This window comes from Streptopelia decaocto (genome assembly GCF_964273445.1).
Source record: "Streptopelia decaocto genome assembly, chromosome: 1".
NCBI classification, from domain to species: Eukaryota; Metazoa; Chordata; class Aves; order Columbiformes; family Columbidae; genus Streptopelia; species Streptopelia decaocto.
The window spans coordinates 96,761,480-96,789,150 of NC_138663.1; the positions used below are offsets into that span (position 1 = coordinate 96,761,480).

At 39.2% G+C, this 27,671-nt stretch overlaps 1 protein-coding gene across 2 annotated transcripts in view; it reads left to right on the forward strand.

Moving 5' to 3' along the window:
- LOC309436474 (CD99 antigen-like) overlaps positions 1-24,045 on the forward strand; it is a 30,084-nt gene extending 6,039 nt beyond the window's left edge. Inside the window, exons 2-11 of one of the 2 annotated variants that reach the window (XM_082045680.1) lie at positions 13,424-13,459; positions 13,834-13,884; positions 14,341-14,373; positions 15,921-15,962; positions 16,108-16,149; positions 17,652-17,720; positions 18,634-18,669; positions 19,204-19,314; positions 20,127-20,183; positions 22,318-24,045. In XM_082045680.1, the coding sequence (XP_081901806.1) occupies positions 13,424-13,459; positions 13,834-13,884; positions 14,341-14,373; positions 15,921-15,962; positions 16,108-16,149; positions 17,652-17,720; positions 18,634-18,669; positions 19,204-19,314; positions 20,127-20,183; positions 22,318-22,343 (503 nt within the window). In that variant the 3' untranslated portion in view covers positions 22,344-24,045. The remainder of the gene's footprint in view (positions 1-13,423; positions 13,460-13,833; positions 13,885-14,340; positions 14,374-15,920; positions 15,963-16,107; positions 16,150-17,651; positions 17,721-18,633; positions 18,670-19,203; positions 19,315-20,126; positions 20,184-22,317) is intronic. The other variant, XM_082045681.1, reaches the window with a different exon arrangement.
- The last annotated feature ends 3,626 nt before the right edge of the window (positions 24,046-27,671 follow it).

Consider the following 27,671-nt stretch of genomic DNA (forward strand, 5'->3'; position numbering starts at 1 on the left):
CCACACCCTGCAAATTATTCCCAATACAGAGAAACAGTGTTCCAGCTTGTGTGTCTTGCGCTTTGCCTGTCTGTATCTTATCAGCTGCTGCAGGAGGTCTCTGTGCCACCTTGCAAAAGTACATAGTGGCAGCAACTTGGGACTAATACTGCAAAAGCTAGTGTTTGGAAAGTTGCTTGGTATCATAAAAAGTAGTTTTAATTTGCTTATTTGTAAATAAAATAAAAGTAAGTCTTGCTTTCTCTATATGCTTGAAAATTCTCATCTGGGAAAGATCTCCCTTCTTGCTGCAGGAAAGCACATTTTTCACCTCTTGAAAATAAAAACTACTGTGGTGATACTTGTCATAAGCTCATTTTAAACTGGTTTAGTCTCTACATTTGGTGTGACTGGGGAACCCATGAGATTTTCTACAAAGAATTCCAAAAAGTCATAAGGCAAATTCCTATGACATCCAGAACTTAGTTCTTAGCAGTGTAAGGCCTGTTTACAATAGTTTTTTCTAAATATAGAACAGTTAATTTAAAATACATAATTAACACATCAAATGCGTGAATCACTCTAACATGTTTTGGGAAAAAGATCATTTTGAAAGAAAACATTTACATTTTAAGTCAAGTCTAATCACACAACATCATTGGTTGTATAACAAATGCAGTTGGCTTCCTTTCTACAAATTTCAGTCACCTGTGAAGAGGCCACCTGCTAAAAAAAACATCTAAGAAATGGCATCTTTACCTCTACTTGTAAAAGGAAAACCTATTGATGGAGGTGACTCTCACTTAACTGCAGATGTTAATTTTGCTCTACTTCTGTCATAGTTTGAGTCCTGTAAAACTCTCATTGGATCTCTTGGTTCTTTGAAATTTTTCACCAGAAATGGTATTTATTTCTTGATGTGTGGAAAGTATCTGCAAAGCTCATTTCACTTTGAGCCAAAGAGCTGTTATCTAAGTAAAATCAAACTTTGTTTTCAGGATAGCAGTTGTTCTTTCATCAGGTGAATGTTATGACTTGGCATACAAGTTAATCTTTCCATGAAGTAAAAAGACTTTTTGATTAAACAGCCATTGATTTCACCGGTAAAAATCTACTCAGCTTTTAATTATAGAACTATCTTTGTATGTTTTTTTTTCTTAACCATGGAAAATATTGCTTGCACCTTTTCTTCTAGAGAAAAAGACCAGTATTTTGAAGTAAAAATAAGGTGAAAAAATTGTTAACATGGTATTTCCAGGACAGCAAATTCTGCAAGCCTGGTTATACTTTACAATACTGGTGCTGTTATTGTTTTTATAATTGCCACAAAAATACCACATTCTGAACATTTTCTTTCTGGAAAAAAAATTAGTTACAGTGTTTAGCCATATATTTTTCCACCACTTGTTTCTTCCCTGTGATTTGGAAGAAATATTAAACCTATGTGAAGACAGAAGGGGCTGCTGGTGATAGTTGTAGTAGCGTGATGTAGTGAATTAAAAATAAGTGAGGCAAATGTGTTGGATAGGATACAGTTTTTATTAGAGCTAATGCTATTGTTGGACAAAACAGACAGCTCTGAAGGCACACAAATCCTTGTTAAATTTAGAAACAAGAAGTTTCAGGATAAGGTTTGGGGGAATGGCTTGGGGAAGCCTATGTGGAAAGCTTTTGGATAACTCTACATTTTTTTCTATATTTTTGTCTTTATCTTTCAATCTTCTCTTTCTTCCCTCACCTCCAGCTATCCATGCCTGTCAGTATTCTTCTTTGATGCCAGAAATCTCTGCCTGCCTCTGTGTTTCTCAGTACATCCTGATGCCAGGCGTCTTGCAATCAAATCCCAAATTCAGTACTTACTTAACAAACTATTCACTGCCCTCTCCCTCCCCAAATGTTGCAAATGGTTATACAGACATCACTTCTTTGAATCTTTGAATGTAGCCTTGGTGCAAAAGGGAAGATTTATCTTGTTCTTCAAGTAACAATAATGAAGAATGGAAAGTTAATTTTTTTTTTTTTTTTTTTTTTTTTTGGTGAGAAACAAAAAATAAACCCTCATCTGACAAAATGTATGCCATGTTTCTGACTTGCTCCATATCTCTGTCTGTGACTTAGTTGGATTCGAACTAATCTATTAACTAATCTATTTAGTTTTTTATCTGTCCAGTTTGAGCAGCTAAAACTGGTCACATCGATACTGCATGCAGTATCTCTTGTGTGCATGGTTGTACCTCAGAAGTATCTTTTTAGGTAGTAATTTCATCTACATGACACAAAGTTAGTTGAAGTCGAAAAAATAAGCCTTCTCCTCCAGTGTTTGCTGTCGCCCAGGGAAGCAGGCTGCTGTCACATCACATCTTCTGTGGCTGAATCTCGTCTGCATGTTTCCAAACCAATGCTGGTGTGGTGCAGTGAAGCACAAGCTGTGAAATCCCGGCTGGCTGAATTGTCACTTAATGCAACTTTGTCTCAATTAATCCCTTTAACAGTAAATACCTGCAGGAAGGAAAGTGTCACTGGTGCTAATGGAACACATCAATGTTTGAGCAGAACAATAGGTTTTGTTATAAAATGAGTTAACTAATGCCAGAACCGATTCAATCTCAGAGCAATGGATTAAAATATGAGTTGAATCATTGCAAGTTACTGTACTAGGTCTGGTTTCCTGGGTCTGGTTTCCTCTACCCCCGCCTTCCCCACAGGAAACCCTCATTGTAAAACACAAAGTCTTCCTCTTCTTTCTTTTTGAAAAAGCTGTAGCAGCTATTGTTAAATATGCAGATTGAAAAGACTGAAAAATCTTTTTAGCTGTTGCTGAACAAGCCACAATGAAAAAGAGTCTAGAAAAGCAAAGGCAGTTTTACTTTTCTGACTAGACTGCAGATTTTGTTTGACTTTTGCTGTTAGTATACAAATTGTTTTGAACTGGTAAGATTTCTGGTGAGGAAGGTAAAAGAAACAGGCTGTGAAATGGAATTGTCAACTTAAAAGTACCAGCAGACATTAAACAGTCTTGCCATAATTTTAGTGTACTGCTGTAAAAACAAATGTATTCTTGACTTAGCTCTGTGCACATTGCAAGTGTATATGTCAACTGTTTTATTTTTAAAGAAGGAATTTCTAAATGTAAAACAAAGTTCCGTTTACTTGTTCGTCATAAGTTATAATTTAAATTCTTTTTCCTTGATTAGACTGAGGGTTATTTACTGCTCTAGCTGTTGAGTTTTTGGAACTTTTACTTCACTGTCTGCCAGACCACAAATCTTGGTTTCCTAATACATCTTTCTTCCTTGTGCTAAAATTTTACCATCTTTCATCTAGTGCAGACCTCCCTGACCTTTCTGCAGCTGACCCTTGCTGCTGCATTTCCCTTTTCCTCTGAGCCTGCTCTGGGAATGCTCTTCCTTCCATCCCTCCCTGCCCCAATCCAAGAACCTGCCAAAGGATGCAGAGTGTTGTCAGCAAAGAAGGATGCAGACAAAACAAAATGCTGGTGATTCTTGACCATTCAGTGGGGAGGGGAGCCTCCAGTTTATCATCTTACATACTTTATCTCTGTGTAAAGTGTTTTACTGGATATTGGGATGAGCAGAAAAAGCGCACAACTCTTCAAGTCATGGTTCAAGAGATCACTTTCCCTAAAAACACTTCTCCCTTTCTCTGCACAAGGCTGGGCAGGGTACTGAACTGTAGAAATGCATGTAGAGGTTTTCAGTGCAAAGAGAGTTTAGACTGTTATTATCTGAATAGGAATACAGATAAACTGCAGGTGATAAAATAGCATTAAGTTACTTGATGCCAATTATAGTTACTGTCACGAGAACCAATGAATTTATTAAATCATACAATACCAAAGAGTTTGCAACCTGCTTGGATAAAACAGGTTTCTTAAATTTGAAACTAATCTTTTGATTAACCGCCATTGTAGTCTTTCCATGGTAACTGTTAATTGTTAGTGCTGCCTGCAATTTCAGTTGTTATCCCAGTGAGGCTTAATGATCATGAATCTGTTCATGAATGTGAGAACACTGAGTGTTCAAGGACTGTTGAATGTATTCCCCTTTCCAGCCCCACCATCTCCTCTGGTGTCCATCTTAGTGTAATCAGTGTGTACATTACTCCACAGTTTCCAAAGTATGGTTTTGACAGCTTGTGATGTGCCCAGTGTTTTAAAATACACTCTACAGAGCAAGGTGTTGGTCAGCTGTGGAAGAGCTCTTGCCATGAACTGCTGAAGCTATTACTACATGTCTGCTAGTGAAGAGGCTAGAACCAAAATATAGAATTACAAAGGTAAATATTTATTCTTACGGATGTGGTGTCACAGCCAAATTGAGGAACCTCGAATGTGGTTTTACACAGGGTTTTTATACCCTTCAGCTGTTTAGGTACAACACTATTTGACTCATCACTAACACCCACACTACTGATTACTAATCAGAGTAAATCTTTGCAAAGCAACTATATTTCTGCAGCATTCTTGCTGCTTGTCTATTGATCCAGATGTTCCTGGAGTCAGCCTTGCTATAGTTACTTATCTATGATGCCAGCTGATGTGGGGAGGGTTTCAAAGAGCATGTTAGAAGGGGTAGGATGTTGGCATTATCTTGGTTGTCCAGGGGTATCTTTCATCCTTTGTGGACAGCTCTAAGCTTCCAAGAAACAAAGTCCTTATTTACAGGGCTGAGCTGTCCTTTGGTTTCTTTTACTTAAGCATGAACAATACCAAAGTCTCTAGAATATTCCACTACCTGACTGCATTGCAACATATAATGTTAATAGATATATATCAACAAAGTTAATACACTTTCATACTATAAAGACAGATTGATGTAGTGTTTAGGGAAGGGAGCTTTCATAACAAGAGTGAACGTGAGCTTTGTGGTAAAGATGAACCTGGTTATGGAAATTTAGGCTATGTGAGCAGTAGCTGCAAGGCTTGTCAGCTTTGTGAGAGCTTAAAGTCTTGTCTATAGAGCAGCTAAACTTTGAAGCTGTGGACTGTGAGCAACATGTACTCAAAGGATTTTGGTTTCTTAGGCTTATATAAAATTAACTACTGACATTTCTTAAGCCAAGACAGAATTTCAAAGGTGGCTGAGTGTAAAGTAGGTGCATACTGCCTGCTTGATCTTGGAGAGATTTGAGAACAGGGTTCCTTAAGACTGCTTCAGAGCTCCTGGTCCAGCCATGGCACAGGTTTCTGAAGAGAGAATGATGGAGAGCAGAGGCATCCTGGCCCATTGTGCCTGCTCCAGGAGCCTCCCTGGGGAAAGAGGGACCATGCAAGCACCTGAGATTTGGGAAGAGTGGCAGGGGGTGCTTCTTGCCTGCCCCAGGGGCAGAAGGATAGGGAGAGCTTCTGTGGGCGCTGTGTTAAGCATGAGAAGGCAGTGGCAGCCATGGTCCCAGGTGTGGGGTGACACTGCACAGCTGCAGACTGGTGTTGCTGACATCGAGTAACTTCATGCTTAATGCACAAAGTGACGCCTCTCTGGTTTAGCAGTACTGCGAGGACAAGTACCAAGAACTCAAGAACAGTTACCTAGAAGGCTGAAAATTTCAGTGTTCCTAGCACTTGCAGGTACTGATTCCGTATGCAGGCTTTAAATAATGTAAGGCTAGGCAATATTTAATCAAACATCTGCAGCCTTTGTCAAGGGTGTGCTGTGCTTGGAATGCAGGCAAGACTGTGCTTCTGTCTGCTGGTAGTATTTTGCCTTAGTTGCTGAATTTACTGAAAAGAAAACTTACTATTTGCTTTCTAGAAAATACTTTATTAAAATACTTGCTAATTTTAGTAATGCATTTATGCTTGGTAAGGCCAGATACTTAGGTGAAATAGCAAAAAGTATAGTATGTGGTATTTGTCATCTTGAAGCATGGTCAGGCCTTCCTGAAATTACAGGTAAGAAGAAATGAGCAAAAATTACGTAAATATCTCCAATATGTTTTTATTGTTGCCATCAGGATTCAGCACCTTTAATATATTTCTCAAACCCCTTTTCCTTTCTTCCTGCTTCCTATCCCAGTGTCCTCAAACTTAATCTTGTCATTTCCTGATGCAAGTGCCAGGCTTCTTTCACCCAAATGTTCTTCTAACAGCCTTTGTTAGTGTAGCTCAGGTTTCCACTTACAAGCTTCATGAGACAGAGCAATGTATTTCAGGTCTCATCTGTAAAAGGAATTGCAGAGAGACAGAGTAGTTTATTTCATCTGTAGCTATATGAGTTTTGTAGCACAAGTTGTTTGGTCCAGCGACTAGAACTGACCCAAGCCACGGAACCATAGGGTGCTGAGGCTGGAGGATACCTCTGAAGACCTTCCAGTCCTACTCCCTGCTCCAGCAGGGTCAGCCACCACAGGTTGCCCAAGACTGTGACAGCTTTTGAATATGTGGGGCAGGTACTCTCTTCAAGAAACAGCTTCCACTGAAGCATGGAAAATACTTTAGCTCTTTCCAAGCTGCTGGTAGTGACAGTGCTTTGGAAGCTCTTTTAAGCTTAAGGGGGAGATCTGGGATCTGTGTCTCTGTCATTTGATGTTTGAAGTTGATTTACCAGCAAAGGTGGTAACCAGAAGAGGATCCCCAAGAGTCCAAACCATTGCTATGGTCGCATTGGTTATGGACATGCAGAATTACGAACTGTAAGAAACCAGCCAGACTGTGCTGTGGTAGACACCTCATCACTGGGCAGGTTGTGACTAAGATGCAAATATTTGCTTTTATCTTTACTGCTTGATTGAAGGGACTCATGGGAGTTCTTAGACCTTATGTAACAATTGCATAATTCTCTTTTACCCCTTCTTGTTTCTGGAGAAGTAGCTCGGCATTTGGCAGGACTGTTGCAGTCGTGTTAAATCTCTAGCTTTGTGGTTGAGTCAGTTTTTCTGTTTGCTTTCTGCTGATTTAAAGCTATTCATTGTGTCCTCTTGTTCCTACATCAAATCCTCAATCAAAAAACTCTGCTCATAGCTAATGTTTAGAATCTCATCTTATTTTCCTACTTCGTACCGCTCAAAGGGGAAACAAAAGTTACCCAATGCATGGGAAGCTTTTAGACAAGCAGAATTCTCTAAACTGTGCTTCAAAATGTTTTTTCTTCTCCAGTAAATGGCTTGTTTTCCCATGTTCTGTTTTAAATCCCTTGTATGACTGCAGTTATTTACTTAAAATAGTTTTGAGTCAAAATGTGACCTTATAGGCTTTATATTGTTTATTTAAGATATCAGATTTCCATTTTTGGGTGGAAGGAATACTTAGTAATTAAAATATTAAAATAAATCACAGATTAGGCGACATATCTGCCTAACTTTTTCTGTACTTTATTTTCAAGACTGGTGCAAATAAGGTAGCTTTTCAGGGAAGTAGCTTTTGGATCACTGTAAGAAAAAATAAATAGTTATTGGAGTGGTCTGGTGCATGTTTCTGAAGAGGAAATATATCTTTTTATTGGTTGCAGCGGAGGCTTAGCTGCCTTTGTTCCCATCAGATACACGAGTGAAAGCTCCAGATGTGCAGAAAGCAGACACTTCCCACATGTAAAAAATTATCTGTTTTTTGCTGACTTACAGTTGTTATTTGTGTTTGGGCCATATTTATTTTAGGTAGAAAGGGGCTTCATTCTTCAGAATGAACTTTATGCAAAGCTTTTTGTTTTCTCTTGCTCTTCAGAGAAACTAAACTTGAAAAGCAGCATCAATAGGTGGATGCTTATAGGAGGAACGGGGCTTGAAATCAACTGCGTGGGATTTAATTTCATGAGACTCCAGGCAGGGCTAATTATAAACTGCTGCTTGGCAGTGGGAGTAAACATCCCATCTGTGTTGTCTAATGCAGAGGGATCTTGCCTGCAAACCTCTGCCCTGGCTGGGAGGAGGAGTTCAGTTTTCAGTACGTTCCTCCACCCACAGCGAGTGGTTTTCATGTTCCGGGTTCTCCATTTAAAACTTTAGAAAGGCAGTTCTTACAACAAGGTATGGAGAACCAACTCACCTTTCTCTCAGGTTTTATGGTTAAATTGCTCCTCTTGGACATATTGGAAAATAACTGAGTATGAGCTGAGCAGTAGAAATTTTTTATTGTGGGTAACGAATTCTAGTGGGGCAAAACCTGGATTGGAACCAAGTGCTGGTAAGCTTAAAAAACAATTGTAAGGGATGTGATGTCTTTGCTCTGTATTAAAGAGTTTCACAAACAAGCTTCAATGTGTTTGCCTTCCTGTATTTTCTGTAGCATCTGTTACAGAATCATAGAATCATTTTGGTTGGAAGAGACCCTTAAGATCATCAAGTCCAACCATTACCTAACTCTAGCACTAAACCATGTCCCTAAGACCCTCATCTACATGTCTTTTAAAACCCTCCAGGGATGGTGACTCCACCACTTCCCTGGGCAGCCTGTTCCACTGCTTCACAACCCCTTCCGTGAAGAAATGTTTCCTAATATCCAATCGGAATCTTCCCTTACACAACTTGAGGCCACTTATAGCTAAGCGCTCAATATTTCTGCTCCTCCTGTTTTCAGTCCCCCAAGGGGAGCAAGTACAAGATATGTGAGTATAAAATCCAGTTTCCCTGCCCAGAGCTGGAGAATCTGTTTTTTTCCTGGTTGCCCAAGAGTTTGTCTTTGTCGCTATCAACATCCTTATCTCCCTAGAGGGTTGCCAAACTTCATGTAAACTCTACACAGATAAAAGATCACCTTGAGATCAAGATTTTTGCAGATTTCATGAAAATGAGTGGCTAGGCAGCCAGAGAGACCCAAGTTAGGCAATAACCAACCATATGAAATTTAACAAGAGCAAGTGCTGGATTCGTCACCTGGGATAGTGTAATCCTGGTTATACATACAAACTGAAGGATGAGAGGCTGGAGAGCAGCCCCACAGAAAGAAACCTGGGGGTTTGGGTTGATGGCAAGGTGAACATGATCCAACAGTGTGCCCTGGCAGCCAAAAGGGCCAACTGTGTTGTGGGGTGCATCAAGCACAGCATTGCCAGCTGGCAAGGGAGATGATTGTCCCGCTCTGCTCTGCACTGGCGTGGCCTCAGCTGAAACACTGTACAGTTTTGCGCACCTCAATATAAGAACATCAAATGGTTGGACTTGATGGTCTTAAGGGTCATTTACAACCTAAATGATTCTATGAAACTTTTAGAGTGTGTCCAGAGCAGGGTGACCAAAATGGTGAAAGGCCTTGAAGGCAAGACTTAGGAGGAGTGGCTGAGGTTTGTTTAGCCTGGAGAAGGCTGAGGGGTGACCTTATCTGAGTCTACAACTTCCTCAAGGGAGGCAGTGGAGGAGGAGGTGCTGATCTCTCTCTGGTGACCAGCAATAGGACACAAGGCAATGGCATGAATCTGCATCAGAGGAAGTTCAGGTTGGACATTAGGTAAAAGTTCTTCACTGAGAGGATGGTCGGTCACTGGAACAGGCTCCCCAGGGAGGTGGTCATGGGACCAAGCCTGTGTGAGTGATGCTCTTAGTCCTATGGTTTAGTTTCAGGTAGTCCTGGGAGGAGCAGGGAGTTGGAGTCGGTGATCCTTGTGGATTCCTTCCAACTCAAGGTATGCTATGATTTTAAGTTAGTTGGCCACTGACAGAGTGGCAGATAATATCCAACAGTGGGACAGGAACAAGTCAACCACTGTCACCTAGTCCGTAGGCCTACAACTGGAAAACCAGCTGCAGCATGCAGGCTCTGCAGCAGCCTGTGGTGCACAGGGCACTGGGGAGGGAGGAGTGGAGGGAGGAAAGGAAGAGAGCACCAGCACTTTTAGAAGAACAAAATTCAAGCAGTCTGTTTCTCAAGTCAGAAATTTGTTTGTGGTGATTCATCACAAGGCTCCTTTCTTCGTGTGTCACCATACACGTGACTAATGGAGGAACTTTCCAAAGCTCGTGTTTGCTTCTGCAGTGGAATGTAAATGTGACTAATCTAATGCTGAAGCAGTAAGTCTCTGAGGGTGGTGATGGGTCTTTGCAGAGGGCTCCTATATGAGTAATTACTTGGCTCTCTTGAATATCCTCTAGCTCATCAGCTTTTGAAAAGCTTCTGTTTGCTCTTTTGTTTTACCTGCTGTTTTTCCCCCATCTGACACAAACTATGCAGGTTACTGGGGACAGCCTGCTGAAGATCTGTCTCTTGAGATCCTGGTATTTGAGCTACAGACATGGAAGGACAATAGTGTAGACACTCCTGAAATATTCTTGGATCTGCTTGTACTCATGGGAGCTAGAAATACCTGCTATATTGTACTTTATACACAATGTAATATCTGCTTTATATGCAATTATCTTTGCTTAGACTAAGAAAATGCTCATAAACCTAGTTAATCTGGATGTTCCTTAAACCTACGGAGAGTGCAGCATATTCTCACTGACTTTTTCTTCTTGGATCCTGCTAGAACCTCTATTTTAGTTCTGTAGATCCATCTTTGTTGTCTGATTGTTTCTTCACTGGCAGCAGCTGAATCCCTGCTTCTAAGCCACTACTTTCAGGCTAAGTAATTTAACTTCTAGTTTAGCTGGACCCCCACCCACAGTAAAAGCTAAGTGAGTATGGTTGTAAAAGCAAGTGCTTTAAAGATATATGAACAATGTCATGAACAATATATGAACATTGTCATGAACAATGGAGAAACAACCAGTCTTTGCTGGGAAAGGACACTGCCAGCACTTCGGAGTGCATATTATTGTAATGAGTTTCATAAGCTAGATTTTGACATTTTCTTCTATCATTATTGAGATAAGGTAATGTTTTTGAAGAGCCCGACATCTTGCTGTATGCAGAATACTGAATAATTCCAGTCAATATAGAATGATATTTTTCTTTTATTAACTCTCAAATTGGTTTATTGCTTTCTCAAGGCACATCTTATGTGAGACTGGCAGTCAGCAGTCTCATCCTGAATGATTCCTCCATAATGATCATGTGTGAAAACAATCCCTTAAAATAGCGATGTCACTGAATACACACTCTTTTACATGGGTTTCCTCCTCTTGAGTTTCATGGGAGCACGGGGAGACTCTTCGAATAGCTTTTTTCTGCTCCAGGTAAAACTTCAGCTGCACCAAAGCATCATGTTGAGTATACGTGCTTGCTTTTCCCTCCCTCACTCCTTCTAAAAAGAAATAGTTCTCTTGAAATACACCTGCCAATGTAACATTCCTTGACCTAGTGATATATCTTTAGCCTCAAGACAGACGGTGTTAACAGATGGTGGTGGTCCATCCTCTGCTTGCTTCTCTGATAGAGTGTTTTGAGGAGCATGCATCTTCAACAGATCCTTTTCACTGTCTTCTTAGAGTTAGACTAGCAAATATCTGAGCAAGTCGTGTCTTTGGCATTCCTGCAGCCTGAGAGAGGCATGTACTTGACAAAAGAAACTAAACCTGAGTTCAGATTTGAGGAACAACTATGCAAATATCTGTTTAAATATCTCTTGAGTGTTTTGACCTTTCTTGTTTGTTAATATGGAGGTTTCTTGGTACAGTATAAACAAAGGGGTAACCTTAGAGGTAACTGAGATTTGAGTCTTAGCATCTGCTCATTTTACAGAGGTTTTGAATATTGTATTGCAAGATGATGTAGGTTCAGATAAATTACCTGAAAATATTTTGCATATCTTCTCGCAAGATCCAAAATCCATATCTAATGACTTTATCCAGGAAGTTCTAAATACACTTTGCTCATGCACCATGATAAAGCCGTGAATTGCCTCTGTTCCCATGAAGGGACCTGTCACTGCCCAGACAGTGCTACCTCCCTACTTGGCTGTGCACAAGGTGGGACTCAGTTTGAATATTATAGCATGGGAATCATTGCTTAGACCTTAGATTTCAGTTTCTACTGTAGCAGTTCAGTTGGCCAGACTGAAGACTAGCTTGAAGGATGTTTTCAGGAAACTGCAAGCTGGCCTTTGATTTTTTTTTTTTTATTCCAGTTGTCATTCCTTGCTTCCATAAAAACAAACAAACACAACAACCTAAACAAAGCCAAAGCAAAAACGAACAAAAAAAAATGCCACAACCTTAGTCTTATTTATTCTCTGGAAAAAAATAATGGTATTATTACTGCAGTTATCTGAGAAGGAAAAGAGATTTCAATTTTTACCTCAGTTGAGATGAGAGATGTCACCAAGTATTCAAGTGTCCATCATTCCTGGTACAAGATTTGTGAGTTGTCCTTGAATTCACTTGGCCTGTCATGTAAACAGAAGGAACATTCTGCTTGGGGCTTGATTTTTGATATTTGTTTTTTATTACTCTCTTCAAACTTTGCAGTAGCCAGTTCTGATTCCTCTTCTGCAGCAACATTCTTGGAGGAAAAGCCAGATACATCAATGCTCTATGCATGTGTCTTCTGCATGAAGGTAGCTGTGGCTGGTATGAAGTTCTGCTCTAGCTGGCTTGATACTCAGTAGGTAGAAAAAAAGTCCTCCAGCTTCCTTTGGGCTGAAGCAGTATATTTGGATGTCTTTTTCTCGAATAGCTGATATCTACTTTCATGCCTTTTTCTTTTCTGTGCTTCAGTGAAAGTAGGAATGATAAACCATCAGAAGTATCCCAAGCAGTTGTTATAGCTTTCCATTTATTTTACGAGCCTCTGCTGCTGAGATCATACTACTATACTCATGCTGTGAAACCAGTTTGTATCATGAATATACTGAGTTATTGTGTTTGCAGCTGGCTGGGTAAGCAGCAGTAGCTCTAGCGACTGACCTAATTCAGCAAGAGAGAATGTTCTTTTCCTAAGGGCTGAAATTGAAACTGCCTGGAGTGGAGAGCCCATAGTGGTGACAGCTGCACTTTATTATCTTTTAGGAGGTTGAAGAGGCTGCTCAAGATCATCTGTGCTAATAACTTAACCACCTTCATACTGTTAACCCTTTTAGAGGAAAAGATAACTCCTATAAACCCATTAAAATGTTTTTTAATACCAAAGTATTAAATCCATTACCCGATCATAGAACTTTAATACCAGCCTTTGTGCTCCAAGGCTCTTCTTCACACTTTGATTTTGTAAATTCTTCTGAATTTGATCTGTGCCCCTGCTCATTTTGTCGTTCAGTGGAAAGAAGGCTGGGAAAGAATATGTTGTGGATGTCACTAAGAAAGCATGCAATAGTAGTGGCAAGAATAAAGGATTAAGTGCATTATATTGACTGTAGGAATATATCTTCTGGCCCTCCGGATCCTTTCTATAGACACAATTTTTAGTGCTTCTCCTTTATTTTTCCAAAGAGATGTGTGGATGGTTGTCTGGAGAAAGAGAAAAGAATGTCTGTCTTAAAACTTGGCTCAAACTTTTATTCTAGTCTGATGTGGGAAGCAGAAAGCATACCTCCATAGATCAAAGGCATGTTTATGACTGTGATAAGTATTGATTTTAAGTAAGAAAAAAGGGTGTTCTTACTGTTGCATTCATCTTCTACAGGCAATTTTGATGACTTCAGCTTAGAAGATGCAATTGGTAAGTATTAAACTCTCATAAATTTTGGGAGGTAGGTGGGAAAATAGTGGCTCTTGTGACTTTTTTTTTTTTTTTTCTGAGTATCACTACAAGACCAATCATGACACCATCCCCACATGTGGGTTATTTAAACCTCAGTGGAACAATTCAGCTGTGGGTATGTCAAAATGTTGACCACATAGAACAGAAAATTGTCTTTGGGAACACTCAGGAATTCCTCTTAAGGGGGAAGTGTCTTTTTGTATAGACTTGATCTTGTGTTTTTAGTGTATAGAAACAGGCTTACATTTGACCTTCATGTATCTTCTGAACAGTGTATTAAATAGTTGTTTTGTTTTTGTTTTGTTTTGTTTTTTCCTAACCATCCCTGACAGAAACTACAAAGAAGCCTCTTCCATCTCAGAAGCCACCACCATCAGATCCAGGTGAGATCCAATTGTCTTGTAATGCCTTTTACTGTGAAGTCAACTATAATTGTACAAACTAATTTGAGAGCCTGAATTTTTCCATTTAGTGGCACACAGAGTTGTGGTATTTATACATAAGAAAGCAGTTCCCTAATAGCAAAAGGATTTCTGCATTTTGGAGTCTTCTGCTAGTGCTTTCACAAATTTACTTTGTGACTTCACAAGCTTAAAGACCCCATGAGAATCCTTTCTGTTGGCTTTCAGTCTGCATGTTTTGAGCTTGGAATGTACCACAATCACCAAAACCAGCATGTAGTTTGGCAGATAATGCCTGGTAGCTCTGTGGTGCTCTTCTGTGGGCCACTGTTGAGTGAGCATGCCATTATATTATTGGTGAGGTGCATTTGGTGTAAAATAGTCTAAAACTAGCTCAGTTTTTGCATTATATTTAAAATTCCCCTTCTTTCTTTGTAGATGATTTCAGCTTGGAACATGCTCTTCACCCTGGTAAGTATGTTTTCCTGGATGTTGCTCAGTGATACTTGGTGCAATGTCTAGCCATTCGTTATTGCCTAAATGTAACAAGGGGTTACATTGTTGATTAAAGTAACAGACTGCAGATAAAAATAATTGCAGTCTATTATGCTTATTTACCTTCATTTTTAAAGGGTCTGGGTTACAAAAAGTGGATATACTCCACTTATTTCTTAGCCAAGTCCTACTTGTTTCATTGCTGTGTCTTCACTAGATGGCACTAATTCCATAAACAATGGAATTAATTTTTAAAACTGAAGTAACCTCTTCCTTTCCAGAAAGTAATTTTAGTAGCACAAGGAAACTTTCATCTATTTGGAATAATGAGAGGGAAGATACTCGTTCTAATGCACTTCAGCTCCGCAGTGTGGGCAGCAGTAGAAATCACAGTATTTAAAAGCTGCATCCAGTTAGGCAGATAACGCACAGCAGCTTTTTTAGTACCATCACTAGACCTGTTGGAGTATAGATGGCTTGCCTAACACAGGACATGCAGTTGTCGAACAGTAGCGCTGTTTGCTGCTTTGTTTGATTTAGCCCTTTTAAGTTCTGTCTCTCTTAAAGCAGTCTGTGTCCCACTGCTGATGTTTTTGAAATCAGTGTTGACTAGTTGAGAAACAGTTGGCCAAATGGATCAGATGGCTCACATAGGTGAAGAGAGAGGATCCTTTATAGGATGGCAAGCCTAGGTTGGAGTCTTAGAACCACGCTCTGGGGGTGCTTGCATCTTTACTTGGAATATGTAGAGAGCCTAAGGGAACCTGATCTGACTTGTGCTAGAGGTAGGAGGAGGCAAGACCATGCAACATCATGAAGAAGTAGCACGTAGAACAAACGGGCTACTGGATTGGTTCAGCTGTTGGTGAAAACACAGTGAAAACCACTGCTAGTGTGTTAATTCAGTGTGGGCAACAAAGACTGTAGCCAAATAGAATCATAGCATAATTTCAGTTGGAAGAGACCCTCAGGGTCATAGAGTTCAACCATAAATATAAATAGTACAGAGCTAGTTACTAAGTTCTCTTATTCTCCTATTTTGTGACAAACTAAATGAAGCGTCATTATGGGGACGATATTTCTAGTTTCATCATGTGTATCTTGTCCTTTTTTTTTTTTTTTTTTTTTTTTTTTTTAGGGAGGTACGAACCTTTATTTTTGGTTAAATTCTGATAGTTTTAAAAGAGGAAACAGCCAGGTAATCTGTACCTGGTAGAAAAACTTAAAGAAGTTCAGTGTTTGAGATCAGATGTGCAAGCTAAAGGGCTCTCTAACACCTTAGTGAGTTCTTCTGCATATGTTCAGTTATAGCAAGAGTCTGACATACAGGCTAATGCAGCAGAAACACTGTTAATTACATTAAAGAACAGTGTTTAACCTAAAAAAACAAAAAAACCCCTGCATTATCTAATGAAAAGAAACGGAAATGACATGGGGAAGGTAGTCTTTCATGGTCATGTATGCTTCACTTCTGGTTTCTTCACACTAGTAACTTGGGTCACTTTATTCTTATTTGTCTACAGATGACCCCAAGCCAGATCCACCTTCAAATCCCAGAGACACTGGTAAGACTGACCTAACAGGAATTTCTGAACAGTAGAAAAGTATTTCTTAATCTTTCCTAGTCCCTTTCAAAGTTACTGTATTGTAGTCTGCTTTTGATTTCTTAACCTTTTTCTTTTTCTTCCCAAATCTCTCTTCTGTGTCTAGATAACCCAAAGCAAGGTCCACCTGCACATCCTAAAGACACCGGTAAGGTTTCTAGCACAAACTCCTGAATCATGACATGGTTTTACTGTTTCAGTTGAATTTATAATAATGACATCTTATTAATTGGCTGTTATGTATGTCAGATGTTGCACTGGATAAATACTGAGGACTGAGGAAAAATTGTCTTGCAAATAAGCTTTTCAGCAGTCTTGAAATTCCATAACAAGCCTGTTGAGCCACTTTGCTTTCATTTAGAAGCGGGATGCTGTGGGGAGGAGAAAGGATGGGGCAGAGCGTGTGTGCTTTGGGCAGTGCTGCTGTTGGCTGCCCATGATGGAGCACCTGTTCAGTGAATTGACTTGGCATTACAAACCTGCTACTCATACTAAAGTGTCAGTCAGAACTACCTGTGCACTGGATTCTTAAAACATTGATTAATACGTTAAAGGTAAAGCTCAAAGTTAAATGGTTATTTTGTTTAGTTTTGCTTTTAAAGGCCCTTGTTAAGAAACAAAATAATGTTGTGTTTGAAATGAAGGCTTAAACTACATAACTTAAGGCTTAAACTACATAAACTACCCTGCCTGTGTGCTCTAGACATTTTCTTTGTCTTTGACTGACTCCAAACAAAACAGATTCAGGTGGCTGCAGCTGTGGTGATGATATTGTCCAGAAATACAATGGTAAAGAGTTCTTACCTGAAATGCAAGCCCTGGTTCTTGTTCCTTCTCCTGCTTGATTTGCAGCAGGTATTTGAATTCAGGTCTTGCATGCCTGAGTACAGTGCTTTTGCCACCCAGCTAGAACGTCCTCTAATGCAATGCTTTTAGTTTTACTGCTTGAAACAGATCTGCTTTACATAAACTAAAGATTCATTCATCAGCAGAGGGAAGGAGGAGAATTCAGACTCCATGAGGTAGGATCCAGTGGAAAAGGAGAGGGACTGGCTTGATGTCCTGTAATAAATCAGAGCAGGGAATTACGTTAGGATCTTCCCATTTTCAGGCAAATACTGCAGTCACTGGACTGTGGCATGTTGAACTCTGTTGTGTTTGGTTTTTTTTTTTTTCCTCCCTTTAGCTGCTGTGCTGTACAGGTTCAAAAGATTGATTTTGACTTAGAAACCCAACTCTGAAGAAACATTCACATCTGCAGACTTGAAAACAAATAGTCCTTTCCTGTCCACATTCTTTCTCTTCTTTAACAGGATAGTGAGACTTGGGCTGTTCTGCTTAAGTAGCTATCAGGGCTTCTTGCTTGCTTAGCCTGTAACTTTTGCAGTACCATCTGCTCTTGGACACTGACTTCTCTCAGTTCAAGAAGTCCAGAGCGTTGCTATCAAACTGTGTAGTACCGAGCTGAAAGGACTTCAGGTTGACAGGGCTTTTGAAACAGGAGAGTATTGTGACTTCGGCACTGAGCATAAAACCACCACAAATTCAGCTGAACAATCTAGAGAAAACTTCTGTGACATTATGTGGCTTGAGGTGTCTTTTCACTGAACTTAAAACATGTAAGATGATATTATTTTTTTTCTTTTATAGGCAACTTTGATGACTCAGATCTAGCTGGCAGTTTACCAAAAGGAGGAGGCGATGGTAGTGGCAGCAATGGTAAGAGTATGGGTTGTGCTTCATGTTGATCCTATGGCTACCTGCGCTTTTGATAAAAGCTTGCTCACAAGCTGGTTGACATGGTCTAGCTTGTAATAACTCTGGGTTTTGTCTCTGAAACTTAAGAGCATACTTTCCAGTTGAAAATCAATGTGTTCTGTCTCTGCCCAAACCCTCAGATAATGAAGATGTAAAAGTGGTCTAGGAACCTTCAGTGATTTTCACCATTACACTAAGAAAGCGGGGTTTGAAAACTGAGACAGATGGAAGTTTTTATCAAAAGTGCTGTAGGTTCTATCTATTCTGAGCAGTAGAAAAACTAAACTTGTTTTGAGTAATCTGTCATGTCTAGTTTTTATGACACAGCTCAGTACAGAGGTGGTCATTTGGACCAAGCTGCAGTAATGGTCATCATTAGGATGGTGTTAGTCATCCCTCTGTGTGTTACAGCAGGTCAGATTTAGGTTAAGTATCTTGATGTGATGTTGAGATGTGCTGTGCGTTACTGACTTCTTCAGAGGATTGTCTCAGACAGAGATTACTGATGCTTGTTTTTTGGGAAGCTCTCACCAACCAAGGTTTCTTTAAGGCAGTAACCTGAAAACTGGCAAGGGCTTCCCTGAAATTAAATGCTCTTCTCTCCACTGGGTATTCTGTGGTGGTAGGCAAGCTGATTAATCCAAATTTCACAGGTGTACTACACTCGTTTTGTACAAGTGCTGAGCACCCAAGGCTTAAGTTGGCATCACCGTGAGCTGTGCTTTGAAAACAGGAAGTTTGAGTGCCAGAGAACCTAGCGCTGTATGGATATAGTAGATGGCTTTTGCATGATTAATTGGCAAAAAGCTCATCAATTATTATATGACTGTTCTTTAGACATGTAAAATCTGAAACTTTTTTTTCATTTTTACAGAACGAAAGGGCCCAAGTCCAAATGAAGAAACTGAGGGTAAATGCATAAATTTATGTGTATGATGGTGTCTGCATGTCCAAAGCTTGTTTTCTGGGTTTTTCTATATTGCTGATATTCTGTTAGAATGGTCACTTCTGGTAGTAGGTTTCAGCTTAAAATCTTCTGTGGGATCTAGAATTCTTACTTTCAAGTTCTGCTTTCATAATTTTTAAAATCTCTGTGTTGCAAATGATTCAAAAGTGTTCAGGTCTCAGAGATGCTGGTGCACTGATTGTATTCATATAAAGATTTGGCTGTGAAAGGGTAGCTTTTTTGCTTAGTGGAACTTACAACAGGCATGCTTAAGTTGTTTAACAATAGGCATTGCTAAGAAATCAATGGTTATAAAATCAGATGATTCACTTTTCATCATTCACAAACACAGAAAGAGTTGATTATTACAGTTGCATGTAATAATTTCAGTTTATTGGTTTTTGGAAGTGTTCACAAGGTCTACTTTGAGACAATACAAGTTTGACATATTGCTTTCAATTCTGAAAAATTTATACAGACTTTTTTTTTTTTTTTCAGCTTCTCAGGGAGCAATAGCTGGAATTGTGAGTGCTGTGGTTGCTACTGTAATCGGAGCAGTATCTAGTTTCATTGCTTACCAGAAGAAGAAACTCTGTTTCAAACAAAGCGGTAAGAATTCTAAATTAGTTTTGTTTTCTACAGTCTAAAGAGATGCAGGTTTGTACTTGTATGGGGGCTAGAAATGGACCTTATGCATAATCTAATAGCTAGCACAGTGAATTTGTGTTCAAGAGAGTAACCTCTCTTACTAGTCATCTAAGACAGGGTGTCTGAAGAGTGGCTCACCCAAAATTTAGACTTCAAGAAGCAGACAGACCTAAGGCTTTGCATTTCTTAAAACAAAAGCACTTCCTGCTAAGGAGAGACTGCAAGAATACATTTCATTAAGGAAACTGGGGATTAGAGACTATTTTCATGCTGAAAAATGCCTTATCACTTCTGATTTTGTCTGTCTTGCCTTTGTTTCTTCACAAGATGCTTGCCTACGTATTAGATTTGTGACAGCTACCTCGATGTTCATCCCCAAATGATTCTTTCTTCTGCAGTCATCTGTTGCTTGCTGTCTACTTCCTTTCCACCTAAATAAGATATAACTTGGATCAGAGAACTTGGGGAGTACTGTGGTTTATAGGTGCAGCAGAAGCTTTGGTTTTATCCTTTCTAGTCTTTCTGACTGGTTGGTGAAGGGAGATGAGAGAGCAGAAATCCAGCCAGGCACTGCGGTTTTGTAATTTGGGAAGTCTGGAAACTGAGTAACATCTACCATGCACATCAAAATTATCATGGAGGCAACACAAGGGAAATTAAACTGCTATCAGTAGCCCAGTTCCTTCAGTGCTGTTTCTTCTCTCAAATTACCCTAATTAATTAATAACTTTGAAAATAAGAGAATTTGTACGCTGAATGTTTTGATTTCCCAGCAGATGAAGAGAATGTGAATATGGATAGCCACCGGGGAGCGCAATCTGAGCCACCTGGTAAGAGAAAAATATAGATGGAAGATCATTTTTTTGGTGGGGTCCTATTAAGTGCACTTTATTGACATCTAACATACTAGAGAAAATTACTTGCACTGTTTTGTTTTTTGTTGTTTCAAAAAACTGTTTGTAACTACCGTGACAACTAACTTAGAACTGAATCAAGATTTCAGTTCTTATGAAATGGCTACTTTTCTATATTTTTTTTAGTTTTTGAACAGACTGGTTTATTGCCTTGAGTCCTTGAAATACAGGAGCTTTGCAAAAGTAAAGAACTGAATTTTCTTTGCAAAAGTATTATTAAAGACAATTCTGAAAACCCAAGCCTGCTCCTTTAGTGTGATACACAACTGCAATTAGCTGACAGGTGTTCTCACATTGTATGTTGTGTCTGATTGGAATCTGATATCATTTTCGATTGTAAACCCGTGTAGAACTGTGCAAGAATGTATATTAGAAATGTCAATAGAATTTGTGCAGAGATTAAACTACATCAGAGGCACGAAGGAGTAAACTTAGTAGCATGTTGTAACTAAAACACTCTCTGTTGTGAACAGAGAATGATTCTTGTGTGAAAGAATCATCAAATAACAGATATTTCTATAGTGGTGACAACTGCAGAAGGATCTCTTTTAAAGCAACAAAACCTCTAACAACCTCACCCTTCCAGGTATGGTTGTCTAGGGTATTTGGCTGATAGAACAGGTGATTATTTCCAGGAAAGCTATAGATACATCTGCAGGAAACAGTGAAAACTTTGCCATCTTGCATTGAGACTGGTCAACAAAGGAAGAAGCAGTACACTCTCATGCTGAAGTTTGTTGAGTGTTTTTGAAACACTGAATATTAAAATCTTAAAGCGGTATGAATTTGCAATATGTTCTTCTGTGATCTTAACATAAAGCCTGCAGAACTAATTCTATTGTGTGGGTTTTTGTTTGTTTGGTGGGGTGGTTGGTTGGTTGTTTTTTTTGGTGTTTGTTTTTTTGTTTTGATTTGTTTTGGTTTTGTTGTGTTTTTTTTTTTTTTAATAATTTAACAAACTTTTTTTTATACCTTATTTCTTCCATGTATTTCAGCATTTTGATAAAAACTTCCATCTGTCTAATCATCCTCTTTATAAACAGTTTTCCTTTAAACTAAACATATGAATATATTAATCTATATTAGATATAGATTTATTAAATATATAAAACTCTCAGGGAGAAAACATATCTGGTGACTGGCTGTTGAAGTCAAGACTGGAGATAGGCAGGTACTGTCAATTCAGGTATGCATTAGTGAAGCCAGCAGTATTTTTCAGAGACCTCTACCAAGGGCAGTTAACATATGAGTTGGAGTCAGGGTATGGTAAAATTTTAGCCAAGGTTCACCAGAACTTAGGTGTGAAATGCATCAGATAATGGATACTTTATTTTAACCGACAAAGTCAAGCTTGGCATGTTACCACAAATGATTACTTCTGCTTACACGTTGATGTCATGTTGAATCCCAAATTTCACACCTCTGTTAGATTTTACAGACAAGCATGAGCATGCTTTGAGCCAAGAAACTGGGCAACCATGGTCTGCATGGTGCTACTCCTGATCTAAGTTTTGGGAGTCAGCAGACATTAGCTCTGCTTTTGGTAATAGAGTGTTGATGTACCTACTTGGCTTCTAGTTAGAAGCAGCTTTGCTTTAAGCTGGGTCAGATGGCATGGCAGAGTAGGTTTGTGTTTTTTAAATCTTATGTAGACTTATCTTTGATTTTCTGAAAATGTAGATAACTTAAGCTAGCACTTTCTTCCAATAATCCACTCTTTCCATCAGCTACACAGACTGTATGTACATAATTTCATTTTGCATCTGCAAATCTGCAAGTCTGAAACTACTTGTTGGGTTACACTGCATGTGTAGATAGTTACATGAATCTAGGAGGACATGGACATTTGAGTGAGAAATCTGAGATGTAGTATCCCTTGGTATGCAGGGTACTGCATACACAGAATCAATCCTCTGCTTAACTGAATTTATCCCACAGTTTTCAAATGCCTAATAAAAAAGTCTGTTGTCTACATATACTGTTACATAGTAATGCGTAACTTAAAATGTGTAGTAACTTAGTGTACTAATCCTGGGTTTTCACTTTTCAGTTCAGCGCACACTTCTGGAGAACTAAAGCAAAGAAAACATGAGGAAGAACAGACCATTGAAACTGGATAGACAGCCTGCATTCTGCCTCGAAAAAAAAAAAATAAAATTAAAAAAAAAAAAAAAGCAAAAAAAAAAGCTCAGCATAATAAGAAAGCAGAGTAGCAGAGTCTGAAGTTAAATGAAACACAGTTCTTGTTTGAAACCTCTGGGAGTGTGACTTAGACCTGAGTAGTCCTGTATGGTTTTAGACCTGAGCACTTCTGTATGGTTAGCCCTGTGAAGCATTTGTGCACACCAGTATATGGCCTTAATGACAGGAGTGTAGAAGTATGTCGTGCCTTTACATTCTTCCCTGTACTCCTGTGACAAATGGGTGTGTCTCAAGTGCGTTCAGTATGTTTAACTTTTCCTTACCTCTCCAAAAACAATAAGCAATTAATGTTTTGTTACACCATTGCTTTCAGGCAGTACAAACATATTTTTTGATATTCTGCACGCAGTGAATGTACCAACCAAACAACTTGGTATATGGTGTAGGCACCTGAAAGCAAATGGCTCACTATGTGTGGATAATGGACCTGGGTGTGGGTGCTGCTGATACAATCTGTGTAGCTGCCTGTCTCAGCCACCAGGGAAGAGATACTTGTTCTTCAGCATCCAAGAGACAAAAATTCAGTTTTGTTTTTGCATTTTTTTCATTTCATCTGTCTGGTACAGATTCAGAACACCCAAACTAGTGCACACAGACCCTTCATCCTTTCTGGCTCTTCCTGCTTAGCAAGTACTGACCTGGTCAGATGTGGAAAAGCCTGATTTGCAAATCAGAACCACAATTGGATTTTGAACATCTGGTGAGATTGATGTTTGGCTGTTGCCTGCATAGTTGTGGACGAAGTATTGGGAAGTGAGGATTAACATCTTCAGACTTCCATAACCAATAACTTAACAGAAAATAATGTGATACTTTGAATTTGGAAGGCTTAGCACACACACTTAAAAGATAGAAACAGTACTACAGTTTCAAAGTATGTAATAGCAAGACTGACCAGAAGAACCCAGCTTCACTCCACAAACACCCATTGAACAGTATGAACAGCATACGTGAGAAGAATGCTTTTGGACTTGTGAAGGATTACCATCAGGATTGCATCCTCACCTGAAAAGACTTGTGAGCTTTGCTGTGGCTCTTGAAAGCCATAGAAAGGTTTCAAGGATGTGTGGAAACATGGAAAACTGCAACTCATCACAGTTAAAGGACTAAGTCTGGGATAATAACTACTTCTGTCTGGAAGAAATAGTCTGACCAGTTCTGTTGGCTTTCATTCTAATTGTTTCCAATTTTCATGCAGTTTTACAATATGCCTTACTAATGTGCTTCAGCAACCTGACAAAGTTCTACAGAAAGATGGCATTTCATCTTAAAAGTCATTATGAATTTGGATATTAAACATGTAAATATATCTGTGCATTCAAATATGAATGTATACCAAGGATAATTCATTTAAGAATTTCTTGTACATGTTGCTTAGCTTGCAACAAAGCCTTACATAGATTTTAGTATTTTGTTATGAAATTCATTTGTAAACCTCTTTTTGCCCCTCTTCCACTCTTAGAATGAAAGTGCTAAAAACTTTAAATGTGTTTGAGGGTGGAAAATTGATTTTTATATAAACATTTGATCTATGTAAATAAAAAGAAGTGTATTATTAAAGTACTTGTTACCTGCATGAATAAACAGGTATCTCATATCAATGCCAACTGTGGAGAAAACAAGAAATAAGCCAGTGATTGTTAGGGATAGAATGGCAGGGGAAGCTCAAACTAGCTTTTAGCTAACCAGACTCTTGAATCCTCCTTCAGCTTTTGCAAGCCTAAAAATTACTTATTAAAACCTCCTATCGACATTGTGATTTTTCTAAAAATAAATTAAAAATAAATAAATAAAAATGTTTACGTATTTTCCTTCTTAGTACCTAAAGAAATAGAAAAATTCCAGTGCTCTGCCAGAGGAGTGGTCTTTAAAGGGAGTTTGTCTTCCTGCTCCAACAGCAATTTGGGTTTCTTTTTTACAGACTTCTTAACCATTTTAGAAAGAAGTTGGCCAGTAGCAAGAAAGCCCTGAGCTGCTTCCGCAGGCTGCTTACCAGTGCAAAGTGCAGAGATGATATCTGTCTCTGTGAAGGACAGGCGTAGCTTTTGATGGAGAACACCTGGATTTGGTAATACAGAATCTATTGAAAATCTGCACCACAATGGAAGGCTTAGTATGGGCAAACTTAATGGTGTTTGTGCTGGGAAGGAAGAAAAACTGGCTGCTGCCAGCTAGGAAGAAAGTGTTAAAGTTTGAAATTTCAGGCTGTTCTTCTGTGAGCAATAAACTGCCAATTTCTGGGTTTGTGTTACTTATCTGTGGATAAAATGTAGCACTTTACTGATTTATCAGTTATCAGGGCATTAAATTTGCCTCACCACTTATTGAGACTTCGATCTTGTGCCTTCCCAGCTCAACTCTTCTTGCATTGTGCAACTAACTATCCTAATACTTAAGTTCTAATAGTCATTGTGCCAAGAAACATGACAGTTACCAATTAGCCATCCCCTTTACTGAAGTGTTTCCATGGTCATCTCCTACAGATCATCTGCTGCCCATTGGGCCTTATCGGCTGTCAGTGGCTTTCAGCTCCCCATTCGGAAATCAACATTCTGGGTTCCCTACAGGTTCCAATCAACTGTGCAATGGGATAAAAAATTGCTGTCCTGTCCAGGCCCAAACTGCAAATTCGCTCCTGATGAGGCACCTTCTCCATTAAACTGAGTTTAAATGGATGGCAATGAGGATCTCTGTCCCATTCCAGTGGCACACCCTCTTCAGTTCTGGTTTTTCTCCAGTCTACCTCCTTGAAGGAGGAGAAGTTACCTTCAGTAATACGAGCAGGAAAGCAAAGCGGGACCTTCTTGTAGAACACCATGTCTAAATGTATCCAAACAAATTAATTCAACTGTGGAAATGAAAGCAGGTGACTCTTAAGCATAAAATTTGTCAGCTTTTTACTGTAGCTCCTATTCACACTCATTTCAATATCTTTGCCAAATTTTGAATGCTAAGGAAAACTGCTTTTTAGTGCACTCAACTTTCAGTGTACCTTGGGCTGAATTAGACTCCCAGCTGTGCATTTTTTGGTATTTTTTCTTGCTGTACTATTCTCTGTGTGTTTTACACTTGACAAGATTATGAAAAGATTATTTTCTTCTTGCTCTTTTCTGTTATACAGATACAAAAGACATAGCTGAAAGAAAGTAAAGAGGTGATTAGGCATAGGAAGAGGATTTGAATGGAGCAAAAATAAAGTTTTTTTCAAGCCCCTGCATTTGGAATACTCTAAGAACTACAAAGATAACATGCTAAAATGCTTGTTCCTCCATCTGCTTGTGAAAATCAATGAAGTTGTAGCTAGTGTGCAGTAATTGTATTCTTCCATTGCCAAGAAATTGTGTCACTGATTCACTTGTATGTTTGGCTTATATTTAAATTAATATCTAATATTACCAGATGTTTCAATATTTTAATTAAAATACTTCCATTTTTATGACAATTGATTAATACTGTAGGATATTAGTGGCTTTCCCCGATAGTTCTAGTGTATATTTGGTTCTTTCATCTCCAATAGACTCACACAGCAGGTCACCCATGCCAAAGAGAGCAATGTCTAACCTCTGCCCACAGGAAGGATGGGGCTGCAATTGTGGTGAGTTGTGACTGGGCTCTTCTTTTTTAGCTTGTCACATCTAAAAGAGGCCTAATGGGCTAAAAGTATATGGTGTAGAGAATAGACTCACCGGCTCCATTTCTCCACCCATTTCCTATTTCTTAAATGTGTTGTTTTTTCTTGAAAGAACAAATAAGAACTATCAGGCAAGTTATCTACCTTGTCAGGTGAATATTAGCCCTTTTTTTTCCCCTTTAAATAGAAAAGGATGCCAATGATTTATCAAAGTGCTAAAACTACAATTTATGATCAGGTCTAAGGTCTTATATTTGTTTTTAATATATACCATTGTTTATTTGATATCTTGGGCAATCCCATGCGTATCTTCAACAGAGCTCAGATTAAGAAGTTCCTGCAATCCCCCAAGAACAAAAGCGGGACAACTTTTAAGACGTTCCAACTCCAGCACCAGGTCCACTCCTCAGTTTGTCCTTCCTGTGCCTTCTTCATATTGTTTTTATTTTGCTAGACAGAGCAGTAGCTGGCTTCAGAGGCACTAGACAAGGCATACATCATCTTCAAACTTAATTTAAGAATCTTTGATACCTTCATGAGCTAGTATCAGCAAACAGGTAAGATAAAGCATTTTGGGAAGACTTCACTTAGAAGAACTGTTTTGAAGTAAAGCTACTAGATGTTTGTGAGCTGCTTGGACTTGCCTAAGACTAGAGCACCCAGAGTATGTAGCCCTCAGGCAGATTCATCACTGATACAGAGATTAGCACGTGTGTGCCTGCTTTTGTTATTCTGGAAAAAAATAAACAGTGGATTTATGGGATTGCTTGTGTCACGGTATAATTCTTGCTTTCACTGGTTGACAAAATCAAGTCTTAAACCTAAACATCCTTTACTCTTCTGAGATTAGGCAGTTGGCCCTGACAAGGAGAACCATGATACATAAATTGAGCTTTAGCACTTCTATTACTAGCTTAAAAATAGTTAAGCTGTGTGATACAACAAGCTGTGCTTTCATAAACCATTCTGCTGGTTCAAATTTGGGGCAGGAGGTAGCTGACCTACTTGAACATCAAGCTTCTCGAAGATCCAATATAGCTGGGCTTTATCAGTTCAGTTTATGTTGTTGCACCGATTTTCTTGCAGTTAGCACAAGAGCATGACTCCAGTGCGCACAGTGTATCATATGTTCTAGGTAACTCAACAGAAATGCACTTGGGATCAGCCTGTGCCCCATATCGGACTGGATCACTCAGCAACACCATGAGCCTACAGATCAGCCACTCATGGTAGCAGAGTCTTGAGTGTATTTGCTGCCCTGGTCAAAACAGCGCTGACAAAACTGTTTGCACCTTACCCCCCAGCAAAAGGGAGGACACACACCAGTCTCCTGGCTGCTGCTGGGTGCCAGTGTGACAGTGGCAGCCCAGTTCAACCGACAAGTCTGCTGGCACATGTCTTTGGTAGAGAGAGGCTGACAAAACAGGATTTAAATTACATCAGTGATTTTAATGTATGTTCATGGATGGATGGATGCATGGGTTTTGTTTGTTGTCCAAGGTTTGTGTTCTCATGCTTGGACCATGGTGAGGCACTATCTGAGATGCCTCTTCATGTAGGATATTTATATT